The sequence below is a fragment of the Anarrhichthys ocellatus genome, unplaced genomic scaffold (assembly GCF_004355925.1).
Source record: "Anarrhichthys ocellatus isolate YVR2014 unplaced genomic scaffold, GSC_Weel_1.0 scaffold97, whole genome shotgun sequence".
NCBI classification, from domain to species: Eukaryota; Metazoa; Chordata; class Actinopteri; order Perciformes; family Anarhichadidae; genus Anarrhichthys; species Anarrhichthys ocellatus.
The window spans coordinates 309,031-332,347 of NW_022280127.1; the positions used below are offsets into that span (position 1 = coordinate 309,031).

Sequence of the window (23,317 nt, forward strand, 5' to 3'; positions counted from 1 at the left end):
TTACTCATACTCAACTAATGCTTCATAGTGTGTAGTTATTATAAAGTATTACCCTTTTTGCTTTTTTTCTACACTGTCTTTTATACAATCTCTTATCCCCTCTGTCTTTGTGACCCCTTAACCTCCATTATCTCCCTTCTTTCTTTTCCTTTCCAGGGAGTGGTGGCTGCAGAGAAGACCAGAGGGGGTCAGCTCCTCGAGGAGCCAAAGATGTTGCCTTTCCGAGCGAACACCTTCAGCCTCCAGGTGTCCATCCAAGACGTTCCCCAGTTCCTGTGGAGCATCAAACCCTTTACCACATGTCAGGTAACCATGGCAGCAGTAACAACTGCAGCAAGACATTAAATGCAAACACAGATCTGATGCTAAAGTGCTATTTTTGCAAGAAAGGGGTTTTTGTGCTTGTTAGTTAGAGATTCTCTCTCTGTGTTGTGGGACGTATTCTACTGTAACGTTTATCTGGCACCGCTCTCTAATGAGGCACTCATGAAGAACAAAATGATACTAATTTTAACTTCCCAATGCACCAACCCTTTTCAGTAGAAACAGGCAGTATACTAGCTCTTATTTGAGCACAAATAGACCGCAGACTTCATACAGTGTTTGGCTGTAATGATTGTCCCCCATTGTTGTTACATAGGCTCCTACAGAGAAGACAAGTCAAGTCAAATCTGGCTTGATGGAAATGATTCTCTTCGGCTTATGACCTTCATCTGGTTTTGATTCGCTTTATATTTGTGTTTGTTTGCACCTTTTTGCGCTTGAAAGCTGTTCTTTTAGCATGCATCCTGCCGTCACCCACATTTCCCTCCTGAGGATCACAAGGACGGACGTGACTTGAGAGTAATGGCTTTGTGTTTGTTTTGCTTGCAGGAGCATTAAGATGCAAACAGTATTAGATTGAAGTCATTGAATGCACCGCGGCGGTCGGTGAATGCTGTTCTGTACCTTGTTGTTGCCATTGGCAGAGCAGCTGCGCTGTGTCCCCGCTGTAACGCTGTTGTTGCTTAAAGACCTGGATACAGGGTGAAAGCTCTGTTTCAAAGACACCCACCCTCTCTGCGGCCTTATTTATGAGGGACTTGGGATGGCAGGCAGGCACCGCGGACCTGCTTTGGCGAAGCAGGTGTAGAATAATAGCCGAGTGCCGCGCCATACATCAAGTCAGCTTTTAGTGCTAAAGAGAATCCGAGCTTTCCACGTCCATCACCCCTCGCCCTCACCCCCCTCCTCCTCCTCCGCTTCTTACGCCACCGCTCCCAGACTCCATTATCTGCTGCTGTGAGCTGCACTGGGCAGCCGAGATCAAAGCCACAAGGGGTTAAGTCATCACCAGGCACACCGGCAAGCCACTTTTAATGCCGCCGCCTTCACTAAGAATCATTTACAGGTCATTTTTGATATGGCAGAGACAGAGTCTTGCAGAGGTCAAGGACGTTCCCCCACAGATGTGCCCGTTTATTGGAAATTAATTATACATCAAAGGCAGTCTTTCTCCCTGTTGCCCGTATGACCACATATATCGCTAACACTACTTAGCCTGAAAGCTGCTTCTGCCATCAGAGTTACTGTACGAGGGAATCAGGCTGTATTTGTGAATGGGTTTCTTCTTCCTCATCAACAATAGTTATTTTCCATGCATAGCATTTATCAAGCCATGGAACCACTGAGACTTCAAAGCCAACTTTAATCTTGCCGTGTGTGCATGTGCCCGTGTAGGCGGCCGTGCATGTGCCCGTGTGGTCGCATGTGGAACAGGGAGCTGAGGTATCTCATTCACAGCACATGTAGAAGGTGCAATGTGTCATTCCTGGCTGCATGCGGAGGCAACATTTCACCTCTACTGCCGGGTCCATACAATCTACATTTACAATCATCGGTTGTAAAGAAAAAGAAAAAACGACTAACTAACAGGGCCACAAGGTGGTAAAGTCACTAGCACTGTCGCCTCACAGCAAGAGGGGCCCGGGTTCGATGGAAGCCCCTCGCATGTTCTCCCTGTGGCAGAGTGGTTCTCACCGGGTTCACCGTCTTCCTCCCACAGTCCAAAGAGATGCAGCTTAGGTTCACTGATGACTCTAAATTGCCCGTAGGTGTGATGTCAGCCCCCCCGCGACCCTAAATAGGAATAGGTTACAGATAATGGATAATGAATAATAGGTACTAACTAACAGCAGGACAATAATACGCAATATTTGTATGTTATGATTTCTTTTTTACGTTTGTTTAAGTTTGTTTATTGTCTTAAATCCAAAGGGCAGAAACGAGTAAAGAACAAATTGTATTTTCATTTCGTCCTCCCCATGAAGGGGCCCTGCACTGGTGTTTGCTCTGGCTGAATGCTAATTGCTACAGCTAGCCACCAACTGAAGGTCCGTCCCCCGGAGCCACCGCCCATCCTCCTCCTGGCCAAGTGGTGTCCTGGGTGGGGTGGATGAAACAAAAATATGAGTAGTTTTCTGCCACTTTGGATTCAAGCCAATAAACAAACTAACAAAGGTGCAAGTGGTATTACAAGACGGGAAGGCCCGTGGCTAGCTGGTTAGCATGCTCATATTAGTATCTCTGCAACACAGTTTCCGATGTCCCCTCTTTCTTCCTTCTGCCTCCTCAGGAGTTCTCCTTCCCTCAAGTGTGGTGCAGCAACCAGCAGCCCCTGCACTGTGCCTTCTCTCTGGAGAGATACAGCCCTGCCACCGCCCAGCTCTCCTGCAAAATCAGCGTGCGCCAGGTCAAAGGCCACGAGCAGATACTGCAGGTCTACACGGCAGTGGCCGAGGTGAGGCTCCGGAACTGCGGGAGAGAGGGGATTGGGGGGGGGGGAGGTTTGGCTTTCTCACTCAACCTTTATATAACCTTCCTGGAGCGTGTCCACTAACAAGCAGAGGCCAGCTCTCCTGAGCTTGCATTGTGTATTAATAGAGCAAGGAGGACACTCTTACTTTCTCTCCTTTTCTTCACAGATTTATGCTAAACACAGACAACAGAGATTCAGCTGTTCACCACGTTTTGCCGCACATATTTTTTTAACCTTTATTTGTCCAGGGAGCTCCACGCACATAGCCCGCATCGCATTCACATGCATTAACACCTGGGAGCCAACGCTCTCCCGTCAGCCGCTGAGCAGCTCCACTGGAGCAGCTAGGAGGTAGAAATCCTCACTCAAGAGCACCTTGACAGCAGTTGTTAAACCAGAAGAGAGTGTTACTCATTGATTTTACCCAACTGCTTTTTTCATAAGCAGTCGCAAACATGCTTGTCACACCTCAAGGCCACCAAAACTCACGGATACTGCAGTCAGACGCAGGTGAAATATGATTTGTAATTACTTTTTTTTACGTTTTTTTAATCCGACCCTCATGATTAGTTTGGGTTTGACGGATAGGAGGAAGAAATAAAAGTGTTTATAGGAGCTGTGAGTAGAATACAAATCATCACCCACACACACACACAAACAGTAAACACACGTGACTGTTTTGACGAGGGGCCACACTGTTCTACATTGTGGGTCGCCAAGTTGGATCAATAACATCCTCATGCAGAGCACCAACACAGCGGTTTTAGAGGTGCTCCACATCAACACGAGCCATTAAGTTTCTATCACAGCACACATTTTAGCCAGATTTCTAGAAAATTGGCAAATGAAAATGCAAATTGTCACACTGATTAATGATGGCTACCGTTATGTAAACAATGGGAGTTGGTTCATCGTGATTCAGGTATCATTAAGAAACGTTGAGACACGTTACAGTCCCCCACCAGTCCGCAGAGACCTGATGCTTTTTCAATACACTTTGCACTTTTTCATCGCAGACAAGCGTAAGATCTTTTTGGCTTTGTGTGGATCATGTGCAGAGGGTACGGCCACTCAGCCCTGACACAGAAGATGTTTTATTTTACTGGCAGACAATGAAGAAATCCCCAACTGACTTCATGTGTTTCCTGTTTCGGTTCCATCTCCAGCCCGCTGTTCAACTGTGGCCGGGGTTTCTTTGTCTGCCAGTGAAATAAGAATTAAAAGGAACATCAGGAGGTGACGTATATGCTTGAGCTGTCTAGTGTGTGTACTCAAACTGCTGGCGGTGCAGTTGGATGTGCGGTGGGATATCTGCTGGACTGTGAGACATAACAGGAAGAGGGCACTCAAGAGTCAATGATTGAATGTTGAAGGGCCAGATGGAAAAGTCACTGCCTGCATAAACACATCAGACAGTATCTTAAATAAGGTGCCCTAAAGGGACAGAAAGCAAAAATGTGTTTCCTCCAGAAATCTTTTCTTTTTAAGATTGTTTTTGTGTGAGTTGCCAAGTGTTGGAGATATCGGCCGGAGGGAATATAATGGAACTAGATGCACGCTTCCTTCTGCATGGTGATATGGTAGGCAGGTTTAGTTTGGTAGAAAGAAAATAGTTCCTTCATGAAACTGCTCGCAACAAGGTCTGTGGACTATCTTGAGTAACCGGGTCATGATTTCTGGAAAGAGACGTTGCTGCTGAGTTTTGCAGATGTATTGTGATGGCGCTTTGAGCACCACAAGCAGATTGCCCTCTTGTTCCATTGTATTGGAGGGGTAGACATCTCTACGGCCAATATCTCCAACATTCGGCAGGTCCTACCAAAACAATCTAGATTGATTAATAGCACTCCAGGTAAGAGGAAAAATATGTTTTGGGGTTGAATTGTCCCTTTAAAGGTTGTAGTTTTCTTCTTTGTAGACGTAGAACAAAGGATGTAGTCAACTTAGATTCTTATTGATTACGGTAGTAGAGTTTGATATTTACAATATGATTAAATACTGTTATGGGTGCGTTTGAAGTTATGTTGAGTATAGAGGAAGTAAGTGTTTGATATGTCTGGGAGCCAATCAGTGAATAACAACAGAGATTCAGACAAACAAACAAGGCAATGAGTGAGCTGGTTTAGAGTGTTCCTGACCTATGGAAGAGGAGGAGGCGGCGTTCCGATGTGCGCGAACCAACCTTGTTGGAATCCATTGTAACTGGTCTGAATTTAAACTGACCACAGCCTGTCATGACCCAAAGGAACCAACTCCAAACATTTAAAGCCACATTGTAAGTCCACGAGGTTAAGAGTTTGATAATTAAAAGACACTCTATGCACTAATGTTTTAAAATGTTACCTTTCCTGAATTGTCCTGACCCAATAAACTCCGTCCATCTGGCTCTCCAAGCCGGTTACAAGAAGCACAAAGCCACATTTTCAAAAAATCCTATCTGACCCCGGTCTAATTCGAGCCTGTGTCTGTTCTGTTCTGTTCTTTTCCTCCAGACTGAAAAAGAGTCCGTTCCATTTTTTATGCAGACAGACTGCACCATCACGTCCCAGACGGGTCCCAAGGCCTTCAAAATCCCCTCGTCCATCCGCCAGAGGATCTGTGCCACCTTCGACACTGCCAACGCCAAGGGCAAGGACTGGCAACTCTTAGCCCAGAAACTCCACTTAGATCGGTGAGCGTGTGAAGTGCATCCTCTCTGAGATGGCATGGTCTCTGCATCTTTTCTCTCTGGAGTTGGCCTCGCCGCCAACGAGTATGATCATTTGTTGCGAGCGCTGTTAACCTCATGAATATGGCTCTACATGGAGATACCTTATGTACTCCATGTTGTGTGAGGAGACAGGACCGGTAATTTATTCTACAGCACATCGTGATTGTGTTCTCTGTTGAATGCTTACAGCATGTGCATTGTGGTTTTGTGCTGGGCCTCATAACACGATATCCTTCAAAGGAATAATGTATTTAATCAAATGCATCTTTAGCATTTCTGTCAAGGTCTGTCGAACACATATTGTTCATTACCTGTTTGTCTTTTTTTTTTATCAAATTAGATTATGCATTAATGATGAGAAGCTAATATTTACTCAATCCAGTGTTTGCTTGCTCTGATCCTGTGGCAACTATAATCTCCTCTTAAGTGCATGATTCATGAAACGCTGGTATCTAAGAGTCCTTCGGGATTCCAAATTATCCAGATAAGCCTTCCTCTCCAAGTTGGGCGGCTTTGAACTGAGCCTGATGTGACCAATGGCTGCAGCCTTTTATGTTGCTTCTTGTTTTTCCTCTTGCACGGCATCATGGAGCAGCAGTGAAACACTGCCCCCAGCTGGATCCAGCGCCACATGATACATGCAGACATTGCATCGGGCGTAGCAACGAGCTCTCTGTCTTTAATTTTGGCAGCACCTGATAATTAAATCCGAACCAGACTGTGTTTGCCAATAATTAGCCCTCATTTGTGATGCTAATTTATTCTCTATATTTTGATAGTCTTAAAAGGTCATACCTTTTGTTTTGTCTACATGTGGAACCAGATGGTTCTGTTTACTGCACCAAGACGATTTGTGTTAAATCCTATTTTAGTTACTGACAAATATAACAAGTGGATATTATTAAAGTCAGGTAATGTATTTATACAGTGTATTCATTATAATATGTTTTATTCATTTTATAGTATTATTTGAAATGTTAATCACTTCATCCTGCGCAAAGTAACATAGCACTAATGTGCAATTGTACCATTTACAGCATGTAATTGTAATTTGTGGTATTTCAAAATCAAAATCACATCTAAATCCCTCAAAGCTTCCACAGTTTATGGCAACATCTCTGAAGATAGACACAATGAGGTTGGGTTGGTGGATGGATGGACTTTAAAAATGATTGTGTTACAACAGCAGGTTATCAAAGCTGTACCTAAGAACAGTAAATACACAGTAAATATACATATCAACACTAGAGATATATATCTTTAGAATACAGGATATAAAGAATATATAAGAATACACTATAAATATACCAAACTATTACTAGCGTGTACTTGAACTAGCAAAACCAAGATGAATATCATGGTTCAGACAGAAATGATGAAGCTGAGAGTTCTTTGTCATCAGTCTGTTGGAGAAAGAGCTCCGCTGTCTGTCCAGCAGTGTGTGGAGAGGGTGGTCAGGATTATCCATAATGTATAACAGTGTGTTCAGTGTCCTCCTCTCCACCACAACTTCAAAGGAGTCTCCAGGCAATTACAGAGCCAGCCTTCTGAATCACTTTATTAAGTCCAAGGTAGATAGCATTTATAGATATCATTTGATACATCGTCTGTTTTAAAAAGGAACACATCAATGAGCCTCACTGTTTGACTGGTTGACATGTGCTTTCATTAGCAGACAATGACTAATCCCAGTGTCACACTATTAAAGTAACTTAACTTGATTGCTTTCCGTTTCTTCTGGATGAGCTCAATATTAAATATGCAACGAAAGACGACAGAAAAGAAACATGCTAAAAATGGTCACAGTACAGTACAGTGCGAGTTGTGCCTTCCAGCTGTGAAAATGCTGTCATCATCCAGGGACTCATCATTTGACACATTCGCAGATGTTAACTTGTAGCAGCACCCATATTAATTACAATCCTACGTTTAAATTGTAGGATTTAAATCCTATGTTTCAAACTTGTATTCTGTATTCTGGACCAGACATTGGAAGCTGTTTGCTCAATTCTTACGAACCGTCTTTCCACGCACGCTTTGAAAAAAATAATGTTGATGAGCTGCTCAAACCATCCCGCCTTTAAATAGCTTGCAATGTGTTGTGATGTTGTTCCACTTGTTTGCTTTGCATGCAAACTAACAAACTAACTGGGGGAATGCTTTCATTCACTGGGGAGATATTACCTTCAAACCTACAGTGGCCAGCTGTTTGAGGAAAGATTTGTTTAAAAAAGAACATTTTGATGTAAGGACCACAGTTTGAGAACTACTGGCCTTGTTTTCTGTGCATCAAAATCACCCTCAACAACACTTTTTCTCAAAATAAATTAGGACAGTTTAAATTATTTACAGAATCAGTTTGAATCTTGTCTTTCACAAGATAAGCCGATATCAAGCGTGTTCCCTGTGTTCTGTCCCTGAAGCGTGACCTCTTCCTGTGCGGTTCGTTAATCCAGCTTTGTGTGCTCCTCTACAGAAACCTGGGTTATTTTGCAAAGCAGCGGAGTCCGTCGGCAGTCATACTGAGCCTGTGGGAGGCTCGCCACCAGGACACCGCTGACCTTGACTCCCTAGCCAGCGCCCTCGAGGAGATCGGCAAGATCCACTCCAAAAGCTCCCCCAAGGACCAGGATGAGCCGGAGTCCGACTTCAATCACATAGAGGCGGGCGGCGTGTGCGGAACGGGCACACTAACAAATCAGACGACAGAGGACTCTGCTCCTGAATATACGGGCTGAGAGAAGAGAGAGAGAGAGTGAAAACTGACAAACTGAGGCATATATCTGCGAAGGCACACAGCCGGTGATGGACGACACACTGTGGCCGTGCGCTGGAAGGTCAAGAGGTTGTGAGTAGACGGCGCGAGCAGTCAACATGCTGACCGAATGCCAACGGATGGAGGTGAGGCGGTACCTGCTGTGGATCTGCCCCTCTCTTGTCTGAGGATGGACTGTAAATCTTGTTCTGCCTTGCCACTCCATATTAAGTTCATTTTTAATGTATTTGTTGTTTTTTTTAAGTCAAAGCTGTCCCTCCGTATATATATATATATATTCATTTTCCAGCTCAGAGGGTGAGTGGGGTATTTCCCAGCCTTTCGTGCACATTACAGTATTTTCTGAATTTGTGTTAGAAAAGAGGGGAGAAGCTTTCCTACCCCTGGGACCGTCCCCTACCACACGCAGCTGGACATATTTGCATAGAAGTTCTCAGATGCAAAATAAGGTGATACAACTGTGGCGTCATTTCAGAGACACCTGATCTAATCCCCCCCCCCCCACCACATCCCTGTGTCAACGAATGAATGAGGACTTAGAAGCTACTTTTTTGACGTCCAATATTATATTTTTCAAAGGAAGCTGCTGATTGCTTAAATGTTGTGATTGTGAACTTTCAAAGCCAAGAATTTTGAAATTATCCCATTTTCATCTCTTACAAAAGATTCAAAAAAATCTAGTCGATAGGAAGTTTACACTTCCGATCGACGACCAGTGTTGTGTGATCACTTCCACAAAAAGGAAAAAAAGTTAAAAAATACATGATGAGCCCCAGTCTAATCTAGACCCACTATGTGTTATAGGCTACGGATCAAAACATGGTTGTGGTTTAATGTGGCAGAGTGAGATTTCTAACCGTGGCATTACAGTTCATTACAGTTTCCTTCGCCAAGCGATAGAGAGGAAGGAAGCGGGAAAACATCATTTCCTGCAACAGCACAGAGCACATGCCGCGTCTTATCACACAAATGCCCCCATTAACACCCGTCACACAGACCTCATATCAGACCCTGACACACCCGGCTGCCTCCACCACCAACTCCCCAGCCCTCAACCCCCACCCCCAACACACAGGCAGACACGCACATTGACATTTCATGGCCACAGAGGTCATGTGCACACAGACTGGGAGGTTGCATATTGTACAACAAATAAACAAAAAAAGGAATACTGATGGTTACATATCTGTTTAAATCACAATAAACACACATCTTAGTGGGAGAATAATGAGGGGAAGAATGTTCTGAGCATGTGAAGCTCGAAATCTAAAAAGCAATAGGCCTACACATTTTGTGTCGGCCACTGAGGCACGTAGTACTGACTGACACTCCGAGTTGAATCATCATAAAGGACGATACCACAGAGGTAAACAAAATCGGTTACAGTTAAGAAAAACATTGAACTGTGAAACTTAAAGGGACAGTGTGTGGGATTTGGATAGCATGAAGACCTCTCCGCTTATTCCTTTTTTTCCAAGACTGCGGTAGCGTGAGCCCCCGAATGCAAATCCGTGGAAACGCCGTTCTCCTCGCTGGAAGGCCATCCATACCATAATAACACTACTTTAGGAGCAACGGAATAAGTGGCATGCGGTACCGCGTTTCTGCACTCTGCAGCGTGGAGGAGAACTACGTTGGCCTTCAGGTCATGTAAAAACAGAAAGGCTCTCTCTTGAGCACATGGCGGTGCAACACGGCGCACTCCGTGAAGAGAACCCGCTCCATATGTAGATGAAGAGCTCACGTTAAGCTAACGGAAACACGATTCTTAGTTTCAGAGTTTCACACGAACAAAATCATAGTTATGAATATTAAATTCCATTTCTGCTAATAGATTCCCCCGAAATGCAACACCCTAGCCCTTTAAATCATTCTCTGATTTTGTTATTGTGCCCAACTGAAGCCAGCTATTTGGGGGACACTGAGGTAAGAATTTGTTTAACAGAAAACCAGAAAATACAGATTATTCCCATTTGGAATGGAAACTTTTTACATGAAAAAAATTACATTCAGACACAACATCCAGCGGTCATGCTGCTGAGATGTTTACATATTGTATCTAAAATCACAATGGATCTCTGCCTTCACTCTGCTAGCGAGATGCATGCTGGGTAAATAAGGCCACCCACATTATGCAAGAACACATTCTCTCGCTTATAAAACACTGAATCCCACATCTGCACATGAAGTGTGTGCTTCTTACAGCCTCATTGGTGACCACAGCTCTCCGTATGTTCCTCTGGGATTCGGTCACACAACATCACACACGTTTTAGGGGGAAACTTACATTCATGAGTTTACATGTCGCTGCCCACAGTAATAACAGGTTTACCTGAGGTAAAACCACAGTGTAACACAGACTCCATTTGGCTGCTGCCTCTACTTACTATAGGCTAGCTAGACTTATGCTGTGTCTGAATTCGGATACTTCCGTTATTACACTTCCATGCGGTACACTGTGTACGCATGATGTACTTGCGTAGTGCGTGAATGTTGACAGGGTAGTGAGGTCTCAAATCAAACATGGCTGTTATGCACTGACCGGAAAGACATTCGCGAAATATGACCGCTTCTTCTTTTTCTTTTTAATAGCAAATTGCAATCGGAAGGAGCAGTACAGCCAACATTCGACCGTGATTGCTGCCCGCCAAAATATCTGCCAGCTTTGTTTGCTTACTTGACTTGAATTGTATTAAAACTGAATAAAAATGAACGTGATTTTAATTTGATGTGCTTGTGTGTGCCCCCCGTTTCTGAAAGGTAGCCATCATGGCAACCGTTGAGGTGTCCAGTGTTCCACACTCAACGTTTTAACCATTATGAGTGCACCATCCTGGTACTCAGAGTTCACTCTGTTTTGCCATACTTTGTCAAAACAACCATGCACTCAAAATAGCAAATGAAAGAGCACAAATTGAGACACAGAGTCATTCTATAATTTGCGGGTACATTTCACATCAACAAAAAAGTGTAAAAGTGCTTTCTCACAAAATGTTAAAATATTTCTTCAATCTAATAGTCTGCATCCACTAATGCAAAGCTTAACATTAACAACTTTTTAAATATTTGAACCTTAAGTTTCAACATTAATTTGAATTAAAATCTTAAAAGAATTGAAAACCATAACAATGTGTCCAACATAGTTAACGGCCAATCAACGTACACTTTTACAATGCCCTATTACGGATAAAATACTTTTAAAAATTTGAATTTATTAAAAATGGCTGCCATTGAGAGAAATGACCACACTTGGGGACCACACTGTTTTTCATCTGTTGTCCTTTGGCATGTATAAAATGCACATATAACAATATAAAAATGATAAATCCACATTAATAAATACACCTACAGAACCAACCTTAATAACAACATGAATGTGTCTTGAAGCCGTTTTCTAACGTTAGTATTAAACTGACTAAAGCTAATACACTCTGTTGTGCTTGTGAGGATCGCATTCCAGTGTTTTGTTGCTGTAATTAAGAAAGTACTTTGAGCACATGTTGTTGAACAATGTTTTATGTAACAGTAGTTGATCATTTGTTTTTCTTGTTTGACCATTAGCTGTTAGAATATATTGATTAAGGGGAAGGAGCTGAATCGTGCCGCATCTTATAGAGTCAACCATCGTTGGTCATAAACAAGAAATAAATAATCAAAGCTGCATATTAAGTATCTATTTTCTTCATTGCTGTCACTTGCTGTTTTGAATTAGAATGGACATCACCGTGTCATCTGTGAACATTTATATCTGGACATCAAAACGGACAATTGACAAATCATTAATGCTGAAAAACAGTGGTCCTAAGATGGACCCTTGAGGTACCTCAACAGTGCAGTAGGAAGGGGGGAAGTCAGTGATGACAAGAAGTCAAATGCTAGTAAATGGAAAGCCACCATTTTCTCCAGGACACTAGATAAGATGTTCTGTGGTTGACAGAACTTGTGTGGAGATTAATAAACTGAGATATTCATACAATTCAAAAGTTATACCTAATTTTAAAATAGACAAATAAATAGATAGTTCAAACTTTATTGGTTTTACATTTTTTATTTGAGGCCAAAACCCACTTAAATGAAAAGTGGGCATTGCAAAAACTGTCAATTTAGTAACCTAATGACAATTTCAAGCCCTTAATCTGAAAAATATTATATTTCTGAGGAAAATAGTTAAATAGTTCAATTTGTTGCATAAAAATATTATTATCCTCAATGGACATGAACTGTAACCCAAATTAGAGAATGACTCATAAATGTAACGCCAGCTACATGTTTTTCCACAATTGTGATTTTTTTTTTTCTCTCAAATGTACATTTTTTTCTCGTAAATTTAAGACTTTAATCTAAAAGTTTTTTTCTCTGCATATTACCGCCATGACTTTAAGCCCATTAGAGCACTTTTCATCGAGGGTATACTTTACCTTTTGCTGTAAACACCCAAAATGTTGGTTAGTTTTTTGGTCTGCTGAATACTTATTAAAACATATAAACAAAAATAAGCAAACCTTGACTATGACTATGACACAATGCCATTTTACTGACCTACTGTTTCACTATGACTCCTCCATAAGTAAAGATAAGAAAAAACATGCCACCCCAAGTTTGTTTGGTACAGCACTGACTCTTACAGCTTTATTCACTAATCTTGAAGGAGAGGGGTTTTTACGGCAAACATCAGTGAACCCTGTGGTTTGAGTATTGTGGCCTTTCTCACCAGTAACTAAATTCAGGAAATAAGCTTTACTAATCAAAGTACCTGGAACCATGTACAAACATACAGTATGAGTAATGTGCTACAAATGAAAGCTTATGCTTGGAGCTGTATTCTCCGGCTTGATTTTTATGAAGCACCCGGTTGAGTCAATCTTTAATCCACTCCATGGTCTATAGTGCCCCCAGATCCCCAAACATTGTCTACAATCTCAGTGCTGATACTCTCAAATGTATAGAGTCAAAAACAGTGAGCTAAAAGGAAAATGTGGGACAGTATGGTGTACTTTAACAAAATCAGAGACCAATTCCTCATCTTGAAATTGGTACCTCCAACCACAACTGAGTTACAGAATTAACCTGAATAAACATACGTTTGATCCCTGCAGTCAGCCAAACAAACTCAACTCACAACAGACTCGATTCTTTCTGTTCTAATTTATATTCTGTTGGCGTTTTTAAGGTGAGAGAGCTGTACTGTATGTATTTTGAATGTGTCCCTCAGCAGTTTTTATCAGGAGTGATATGGTGACTTTGAATACATCACTGAGTATATCTGACCTGACACATGTGCATGGCTTCATCCTGCCACGATAAAGAACTGCTTTTATTTCACTGCATTTCTGATCAAATTGCATTCATCTTTTAAATCATTTGAGCTGGTAAGGGAGGAATATGAAGGGTATTCATTTGTTTCTCTCCCCAATAGGATTCTTTCCTTAACTGTGACTAGATGGATTTTCCTTTTAATTCCTGCAAGCAAAGATGGATATTTGGGCTTTTGTAACGCTTAGCGGTGGCTTATGTTACACCGAGGGCATCCTGTCTGTGCAGCACACCCCATGCAGCCCGTTCTCTCTCCCAAGTCGTCAAATACAGCAGCTTGTTGATTAGCCTATGAGTCGAGCTGTGCCGCTCTATGTGGCCGTAGTTGTGGCGGGAGTAAGAGCGCGAAGAGGTTGGGTTGGACAGATGATACAGGACTTTCAACCAGGAGGCTGTTTCTGTATTGTGGGAAACTAAAAGACAATGGTACACTTACGTAACATTACGTAACTTTCGTCACCTATATAGTGTAGTCTACTTAATTAGGTAACAAATGTATTTATTTTCACCCAAAACATGATCTTTCCTAAACCTAACCAAGTAGTTTTGTTGCCTAAACCTAAAGGTTGTTTTCTGCAACGCAAAAAATTTTTTTGAAAAGCCTTTATGCATGAAATTAGGGATGCACAATCGATATTAGGCCCAATAAATTCTGGTCGGTACCGCTAAATTCCTCAAACAAGAGTCATGTATTATTCTGAGGATTGCATTATAGACGATACATTTTTGGCTGATAATATGAAGACAAACTGCTTTCATTGACTCAACATGCTACTCTCACTTTTACTGCATAGTAAACAACTGGTGATGAACTTATAAACTAAGATACAAAAATGTTCAATTCTTATGAATTCTTATTGGAATCGGCCATGAGAAGCATGTAATAACTGGGTATCGTTATCATCCAAAAAAACCATAACTCCCTTCATGTAACGACCGGAAACGAGGGCCACTGAGAGCGTCTTAGTTTGATGGTTAGGGCCACTGACCAAGAGTTGGTACTCGACGAGTTGGGAATGAGAACGTGCATCACAGTTAACAAGCACCTTCATTCTGGATGTGTTTCAGCTTTGTCCACTGTATTTCATAAACGTGTTGAAATCCAGCTTTTTGAAAGTGAGCTCATATACACACACAGACGAATGTATTCTCACTATGTATAATACTTTGGTGTGCGGCTAACCCTGTTTCATGAGATTAAAAGTTCACTGTCCATGACTTTCTGTCACCTGAGTTAGTCGGCCCCATGCTCTTGTTTTGCTTTACGCATGGCCTTCGGCTTCATATCACTATTCTTGTGCCTTGTTTAACTACTGTAAAATGGTGAATGTTGTAAAGTACAGATGCGGATGAAAAAACAAAAACAAATGAATCATACTGACATATATTTAAAGGTATTAGTTAAAAAAGTATTTAAGATTATAATATTGAATAGGCTGCAGAGCTTTTTTAGTGCTGAACATCTATGTTTGGTAATGCCAGGCAGCTTTGTGGTACATTGTATCTATAATTATAGAAATTTTGGATGTTTTCTGTACAGTAGAATTTGCAAATGTATATGCAGTCTTTTGGAAATAAATGTACAGTTGAAAGATCTCAGCTTGTCTAAACGTCACAAGTTCATTTCCAGTTTGGTGAGAGATTCTGGTTCGTTATGCTAGAAGCGGCTAATGTAGCCCTGTGGAGCAAGCTACAGAACTCTGCTAAGTTCACACCTTTCTAAACTCCACACCTCCAGATTTGTTTCATTTTCAAACTTCAGACTTCAGTCTTCAGACCCAACCAACACTGACTCACTTGAGGATATTCATCACACTCCCTCTGGAGCAAAGGTGTAGGTTTACATAGGAACACGTCCCTACCAAAATTTTGAGAGGACACAATTGTCCTTACCATTATCTGAGCAAACTCGTTTGCATTATCTTTGGAATAAAGTCACATTGGATCATTCTGATGTGCCCTTCCCGGAGGCTACGTCTCCAAGACGATGCTAGCATCTGATTGGCTAAAAGGGAGGGTGCTATCTAAAGACTCACATCACGTGAAAATACCATACCTACTGCCAGACACGGAGGACGCAAGAGCTGATCAGTCTGCTTCAGTTACTTTGTAACTTCTAAAAGGTTTGGACGGCAGTGTCGCTGTCTCCGCGTCCTTGCTTGCTTAGAATTTATTCTGTTTGGGACTGTCTCTCTACTCCAGGATGCTTCCCACTGAAAAGCTTGGGAAAGCGGCTGTGAGCTACTTTATCAAGATGGTGAAGTTACATTTGTGGGCGACTGTGGCTAAGTGGAGAGCAGGGCTGTCCTTCAATCAGAGGATCGGCGGTTTGATCCCTGGCTTCGGCTCCGCTAGTCGCATGTTGATGTGTCCTTGTGTAGCTGTGCCTACAGTGTATGAATGATAGAATCTGAATTGTAAGTTGCTTTGGATGAAAGTGTCTGCTAAATGACTCTAATGTATTGTCATTTGTGTAGATAATGGTGAGATGTATGCCTCACCTGAAGTGTTGTTTTCAATTACCACTTATTCTCGTACTTTACATGAATGAAGACATTTCCTCCATAAATTGATGCAGAAAAGGCTTTAAATCAGTGCTTTAAAAAAAGATCACCAGAATGCAGGAAATTAGGTGTTTAACCCTCAATACCTCCCCCCTCCTCCTCCTCCTCCTCCTCCACCCACACCCACAGTACTCCACAGCACCTGTAAACAGAGGTGTAAAATCAGCGGAGATCCGCTGTTATGTTGCCTTAGAAAATGAATGACACCACATTGAACTTAGTTAAAGGGAAAAAACGGTTTGCTCATACAGATTTCTGCACTAACTGAAGCCAGGGTTTTCACAGTGGTGGACACTGAAGCCTGAGTCATTTCTTAATGTTACAACAAACTAAATTATCTTGTACTCTGTGCAACCATTATATAAACCGTGACAGAATTCTGTAGCAAATGAAACTGTGGCTTGAAAGGAAAGGCTTGTGTTTGTGGCTTGTGGTTGGATCAAGGCCATCAAACACAATCATACGTACATATATATATATATGTATATATACATATATATATATATGTATATATATGTATATATGTATATACTGTATATACATATATATACATATATACACATATATATGTATATATATGTGTATATATATATGTGTGTATATATATGTGTATATATATATATAATTTATGTCACGGACAATCAATGGTGTATTATCTCGAAGGGCAAGACATTGAATTTGGGGTTCAATAGCTGTGTCTCAATTCAGGGTCTGCATCCTTCGGAGGCTGCATTCGTAGACCGGTTGCGTCACAGCGCTGCGACTAGTGCTGTCCCATTTCACATTTTTGTTGAAGAGTCCTTCAATGCAGCCGACGAATGCAGCCTTAAGACCCCAGATTTGGAGGACACATCTGATGTATCCTTCGCGGCCCACCATATCCCAAGATGCATTGCGTGCCGGTGCGCTATTACCGGCAGCTCGGCTGCCTGCATCCGACCGTAGTAAGCCTTGTAAAGTAACTTTTAATAACTTCACTTTCAAACCTCAGAGGTTGAATAATATCTTACTGAGTTTGTGATGATTTTACAGATGAATTATACTTTATATCTTCTACATAAACGGACCAAAGTGAGCTCAGGTAGACAGGTTGTGAACCTGACATATCACTTTAAATCTGGTAACGTTTCAAACATTGAGATTAACACGAATACACTGAATTTGAGTATTTTGCTGATTCTGTTCATGTTTTGTTACAGAGAGCCAGGAGCTGAGGGGAGAACGATGGACAAACATTCAGCAGCCGTAGCTTTGAATTAAGACATTAGTCCATTTGTAATATCTCCATTTGACCATCCTGTACTTAAGGTTACAGTTACATGAGCTCTCATCCTGTACAATAAGCCTTCACTAATAAGACAACCAGTAGATCCTTTTGATGTGTTAATGTTGCTGTCACAGAGATGACAGTTGTGATGTCACCTTTAAACTTATTTTAAAAATATAAAGTATATGCACATGTGTTTGCTGACATTTGTTTTGCTGCTGTTAATGTTAACTGTCTTGATTGATTTACTCTGCATTAGGATTGCAATATGTATGTGTGAATGAAATTAAATAAAGTTATTGATAAATTAATTTAATTACAAGAACTATAACTGATTGATAACGAGTTATTAGTAACTGATTTAATTAACTGATTATTAATATAGAAAAACAATATTATGAAAAAGATCCATGAATTAATTATTGAATATATGATAAAAAACTGATTAAAACACTAAACTAAAACCTTTCCAGTATATATACTGAATAGGTTTTAGTTTAATGTATTTATATGTATATATATTTATAATCCTGTTGAGCAGGGATTTTAGGGATGGGAGCAGCAAGAGGGGGGTGGGCGGGAACAGCTGTTGACGAAAACAGGAAGTCCTCTGTGGCGTAGGCTGTCTCATTTCATAGACCACACGGTCTAGCCTACACGGTCCTCAAAGGACACAGCCCACATAGACCGTGAAGGCTGGGTCCACCAAAGGATGCAGCCCCTGAATTGAGACACAGCTAATGTCTTGCCGAACAACACCTCGACTTCAACATGCGGACTTGTAAGAGTCAGGGATCGAACCACCAATCTCCCAATTAGAAGATGACCCGCTCTTCGTCTGAGCCACAGCAGCCACATTGTTTTGGTGGATTCGGAGGCACTGGATGCATTCTCTTGGAGTATTTGTGATCATCGTGATGCTACTCTGTCACCTAAAAGGTGGTCGAGCTCTATTCAGTGTACAGTGTAACTGTAATTGTGGGATGCTGCATCAGTCCTGACAAAAGCATTAGCACTACAAGCAAAGCAGTATGATTGGGAAACACCTTTACCTGTCTGTCTTCACACCACAAGACTAATTTTACATGTAAACCTTAATGTAATTTGGCTGATGCCTAATTCACTGATGTGCAGGCACTCTTTACCTTTTCATGAGGTTTGTACAGAACAATATCCCCTTGCACTGCATCAAAAAGGTCCCGTTAACCTACACCCCACAGCTTTCGTCTCAGTATACACAGAAGAGCCTGTAACGGACGGATAAATGATATTTTCCGTTTCGTTAGAATTGATCTTGACCTTGGTGCAACAGATGAGCAGAAAGCAGTACAGTCGGCCTGAATGCAAAATACATGTCTTATCTTGGAAAAAGTGTGCTCGGAGGTTTCAGCCTCCTCCCCGGCCTTATCATCGAAAACAGAAGTCGCAGCAGTGTGTGGGGGTAAACAGTGCAGGAATCCTTCCACGTGCGGTAGACTCTGTGAGTCTGAAGCTGAGCGATTGTGGAAATAAAAAAGGGAAAAGTGTAGTGTTTTTAGAACAAGATGTTGATGAACTGCGGTGCTCACGGAGTGACTGCAGCCTCTGTTTCTCAGTCTGCTTAGCGACCCATGAAAACCATCAGTCGCCCAACTGAGTCCATCAGGTCAATGGCTTTCGCTCGAAGTGCCTTCAAAAACTGTGACCCCATTTCAACTATACAGCTCCAAGTTAGCTTACCATCACAACTGAACAACTGAAACCGAGGGTTAAGCCCATATTCACACATCCCCGGTTCAGTTGAGCTTCCTGTTGGGCGGCATATCTGCGTTGCTGCAGACAACCGCTCATTAGATATTGTTAAACTGGCGCACACACACACACACACACACACACACACACACACAGGACAATGAGGTTTGTTAAAAACTGTGATGATGGCTAACTTCTTGTAGTTTGTGATGAGAGGCTTTGTGTGACTTTGTGTATGTCCATTATCCTGCTGCAGGGCCTCACAGCAGAGAGGAGCCACTTGTTCACTTTGTTCTACAGCAGCACAAGTGGATCAGTCCTGAAAGCACTTACATATCCAAGGTGACTTGCGATGTGTGTAGCAGCAGAAGAGGTTTTCGTTTACATGTGTTGCATTTGTAAATTGAACCGGGGTCAAACTTCATCAGGTGAAGAAGAGGCAGAACTGCTGCTTTGGATTAATTAGTCAAAAGCACAAAATATGACTCGGATGCTTTCCAGTGAAACTACTCGGGGTGATTTCAATCAAAGGTTCCGTTATCAATCCTGTGCAGGCGCGCGAGGGGGCCGGAGTATTACCCAGCATGCACTGAGCGATGGCAAGAAAAGCCTGGATATGCTAGGAGGGTAACACGGAGGCTACCGTGTGGACAGACAACCATTCACACACACACATTTAGACCCATTGATCTCATGCTGCCCTCCCATTCACAGTTTGTTCCATTTTTGTTCCATCAGAGATGGTCACAGAGTCATTTTTCCAAGTCCAAGTCACGTCTTTGAGCTAGAGTCCACGTCAAGTTCTTATGGTTGGAACGAAAGTTACATGCAAATTTAGTGAAGTATGTTCATTTTCTAACAGAAATGTGTTGACATAAAAACGATGTAAGTTTGAATTAACAGTCATCTAAACTTCACAGAGCAGAAGAAAAAAATACTGTTGGCCACATCCAAAAAGTGACTTTCACGCCTCAAAATCAGTGAACTCTTCTGTCGATACTGCTCCTTCTTCACGGTCAGAGACATGATCTGAGCACATGCAGAGCAAGTGTCATTGCTCTAACTTGTTTCTGATTGGAGGAATATCGGTCTCCCGTACTATGAACTTCTCAACATTGGGAACACACGCCCACATTTACGGAGAGGTCAGACACCACCGGATAGTGCCTCCGCCACAGACAACAGACTGAAGAGAAACATTTTGGTGCAGTTATCTACTGCGTGATCAACAACCAGCAGCTTAACTAGCCTAAGTAGCTTGCATTGGGAAAAGCCTGATCGCTGCAGTCATAGCCGGCATAAACAACATCATCATGTGACTGTATGGGCTATCATCCAAGGGAATAGTTGGATGATAGCCCATACAGTGACATGCGTCATTTACAATCGTCATGAGCAATGAGTCATATGTCAAGTCATCATTAACTTGCAGCTTGAGTGTTTTGAGCCAGGTGTTACGCAATGATAAAAACCTGTGATAAGGCTGTTTCAGTGGTGGCTCTATTTCCTTCATTGAGTATTTTCATTGTACGCTACTTAAACTTTACTCCACTACATTTATATCACACTTTTACTCTTCTGCATTTATCTGACAACTGTAGTGAGTAGTTTCTTTGATTTTACAAAGATAAAAAATATAATACAGTATCACAAATTAAAGGGCCTATTAACACAGGTACACTTACAGGATTATAAAATAGAAATTTGCTCCACTCCATTAAAATACTGAACATGCCAATATTAATAATAATCTACTATTATCATGAATATAATATGAGGTCAAAGTCTTGAATGAATATTTTATGAACTTTCACAAGGTAATAACGTGTGTGCAATACCATATTTTAGGATTCCGGTGGCTCTGTAATGCAATGCTCTTAGGGGCCTTTCTGCATAATGAATCCTTTTGATACTTTATTTTTCTGATTATACAACATACTCAAGTGGAATTGATGCAGGGGTTTTACTTTTTTTTACATTGTAATATTGCTACTTTTTAGATTTTGTTGATAAAACCTTTACTTAAGCTTTTGAATGCAGGGTTTTTACTTGTAAAGGGGTATCTTTATTTGTTGTTTTGGTAGTTTTACTTTAGTAAAGAATCTAAAAATACATCTTCCATTATTGGTTTGTGTTTTTATGTGTATATTGGTAATGGGGGAAATGGATACTTGTACTTTACTTGAGTTTAAAGTAGTTACAATTAGTCCCAAAAAGTTATGCTTACACATGAATACATTATGATCCAATCCAATTACAACTATAATTATAACCAGCCATACAAATGATGATAAACGAGTTGTAAATTAGAGGCACATATACAGATTTACAAATACAAATCGCTCTGTATGTATTTATGCTTTGTGTTTTACGAGACACAAGTCCTGTAACATTTTGTCACATTCCTCCTGCATTTGTGGATTTTGTGTGGAACAGCTGGGTAAACCTGCCTCAAAAGACTATATTTCCTTTAAAAAAGGCCAAGTTGGTGTAAAACAGTGGATAGTGCAAACGAACAAACAAGAGACATAAGTAGAAAAAAACATCAAAAAAGTATAATAAATAAGTAATCACACAGTAAATGCTTATAGTAAATAAGTTGAAAAAAACTAAAATATGATATAATCAAACTGAATGGTTGTTAATATTGCACAGAGGATTGCAAAGAGTATTTATATTGCACAGTTGATACATTCATTGTATACGGTAAAATTAAAGGCACAGATATAGATTTAGGTTTTCAGATACAAATCACTCTGCCTTTATTTCTGCTCTGTTTCATGAGTTAATGAGTTCTGTAGCTTGACATTTGTATGTGAAAACGTATGAGACTGTTTTAACACCATGCACTGTGCATAATGATGGGACGACCTTTTCTTTTTGTTAAGGATATTACCGTGTATTATAATACCACACCACATTTCGGTACTGTGGTTTTGCTGTACTTTTACTGAAGTAAATAACTGTGTACATAACTAGCTCCATGGCTGTGGGGCGGAGAGTTGCTGGGACGTTAGCTCCGCCCCACCCAGCCAATGACGTCACCGGTATTACCTCGAAGCCGTCACACCTGCGCTGCACTTTAGGACGGGAGCCCACGCGACATACGTCAAAACATTTAGCCAAATAAGTTTTTATTGGAACGAGTGAATGTACTGTGTCTGAGGATTAAGACATCTCTACGAAAGGATGACCAAGTTCCTACTCTTGGTAAGTGTCTTCCAAAAGTTTGCCTTTGCTCTGAGTCCCGCAACAACATTACAACATGTCCTGAGAGTGAAAAACAAGTCCTTAGAGGTTCATCAGAGTGATTATCCACCGAGCCATCCAAACTTTAATAATTATGCTAACTTTAAGCCGTTGTTTGTTGAGGAAGTAAGGTGTCCTCCCAGGAGCCGTTTAAAGGGGCTGTTTTCTGTTGTATTGGATGAATACCGAACGGTGTTTACCGAATTAAACACGTTCTGTGGAGTAAAATTGGGTATAGGGACATCCGGCTTGCTAGCTAGTGTCCTCGCGGAATGTCTCAGTTATCCGTCAAAAGTCGTCCGTCTGTCGGAGCCCAGGTGAGACATTCCTGGTGGGCTCCAGAAAGTAACTCATTCATTCATCCGGGTTCGTTTCTTCTTAAACACGACACATCTGCTCGAAAGTCACCATGGTGGACTGCTGGGGGATACAGCAATAATTAACATTTAATAATAAAAAAAACAAATAATTTGCCTGCCCGTGTTCCTGATGTGTTGCCCCCCAATCTCCGATTAAGACTGCGTGAATTTGAATTTCTCTTAAATATTTCCACGTGTCTATCTTCTAAATTCCGGGGCAAACTACGTTTTCTGAATTGTATAGTAATCCCTCTTCAATTCGGCGCTGTAGTAATCATCGAAATGGCTTTTTTTTGGCATGAGATGTTGGCTTGTATATCTGGATTGCTTGGGTATCACGCACATATCTCTCCGCATAGCCTACTGGAGGAGCGGAAAGCGGAAGTTCAAATCTCGTTTTGGGGATTATTCTCACGGCCGATTAACAGCATGTCTCCTCAAATTTCAAAATTGTCTTATAGTTGGAATTAGTTTATGTAGTTCTGCTTCGTTAAACAAGTTTGTTTGTTTGATTCTTTATTTATTGAATGATGTCTATCAAGTGATATTTA

At 41.3% G+C, this 23,317-nt stretch overlaps 2 protein-coding genes across 3 annotated transcripts in view; both read left to right on the top strand.

The window, feature by feature from the left end:
* LOC116399015 (netrin receptor UNC5D-like) overlaps nucleotides 1–15,192 on the top strand; it is a 172,730-nt gene extending 157,538 nt beyond the window's left edge. Inside the window, exons 9-12 of the mRNA XM_031875834.1 lie at nucleotides 157–306; nucleotides 2,615–2,779; nucleotides 5,290–5,468; nucleotides 7,984–15,192. Coding sequence (XP_031731694.1) covers nucleotides 157–306; nucleotides 2,615–2,779; nucleotides 5,290–5,468; nucleotides 7,984–8,245 — 756 coding nt within the window. The 3' untranslated portion in view covers nucleotides 8,246–15,192. The remainder of the gene's footprint in view (nucleotides 1–156; nucleotides 307–2,614; nucleotides 2,780–5,289; nucleotides 5,469–7,983) is intronic.
* A 7,015-nt stretch (nucleotides 15,193–22,207) lies between these two features.
* Nucleotides 22,208–23,317, top strand: part of LOC116399029 (tumor necrosis factor receptor superfamily member 22-like) — a 9,355-nt gene continuing 8,245 nt past the window's right edge. For both annotated transcript variants that reach the window (XM_031875857.1, XM_031875858.1), the window contains exon 1: nucleotides 22,208–22,368. In XM_031875857.1, the coding sequence (XP_031731717.1) occupies nucleotides 22,348–22,368 (21 nt within the window). In that variant the 5' untranslated portion in view covers nucleotides 22,208–22,347. The remainder of the gene's footprint in view (nucleotides 22,369–23,317) is intronic.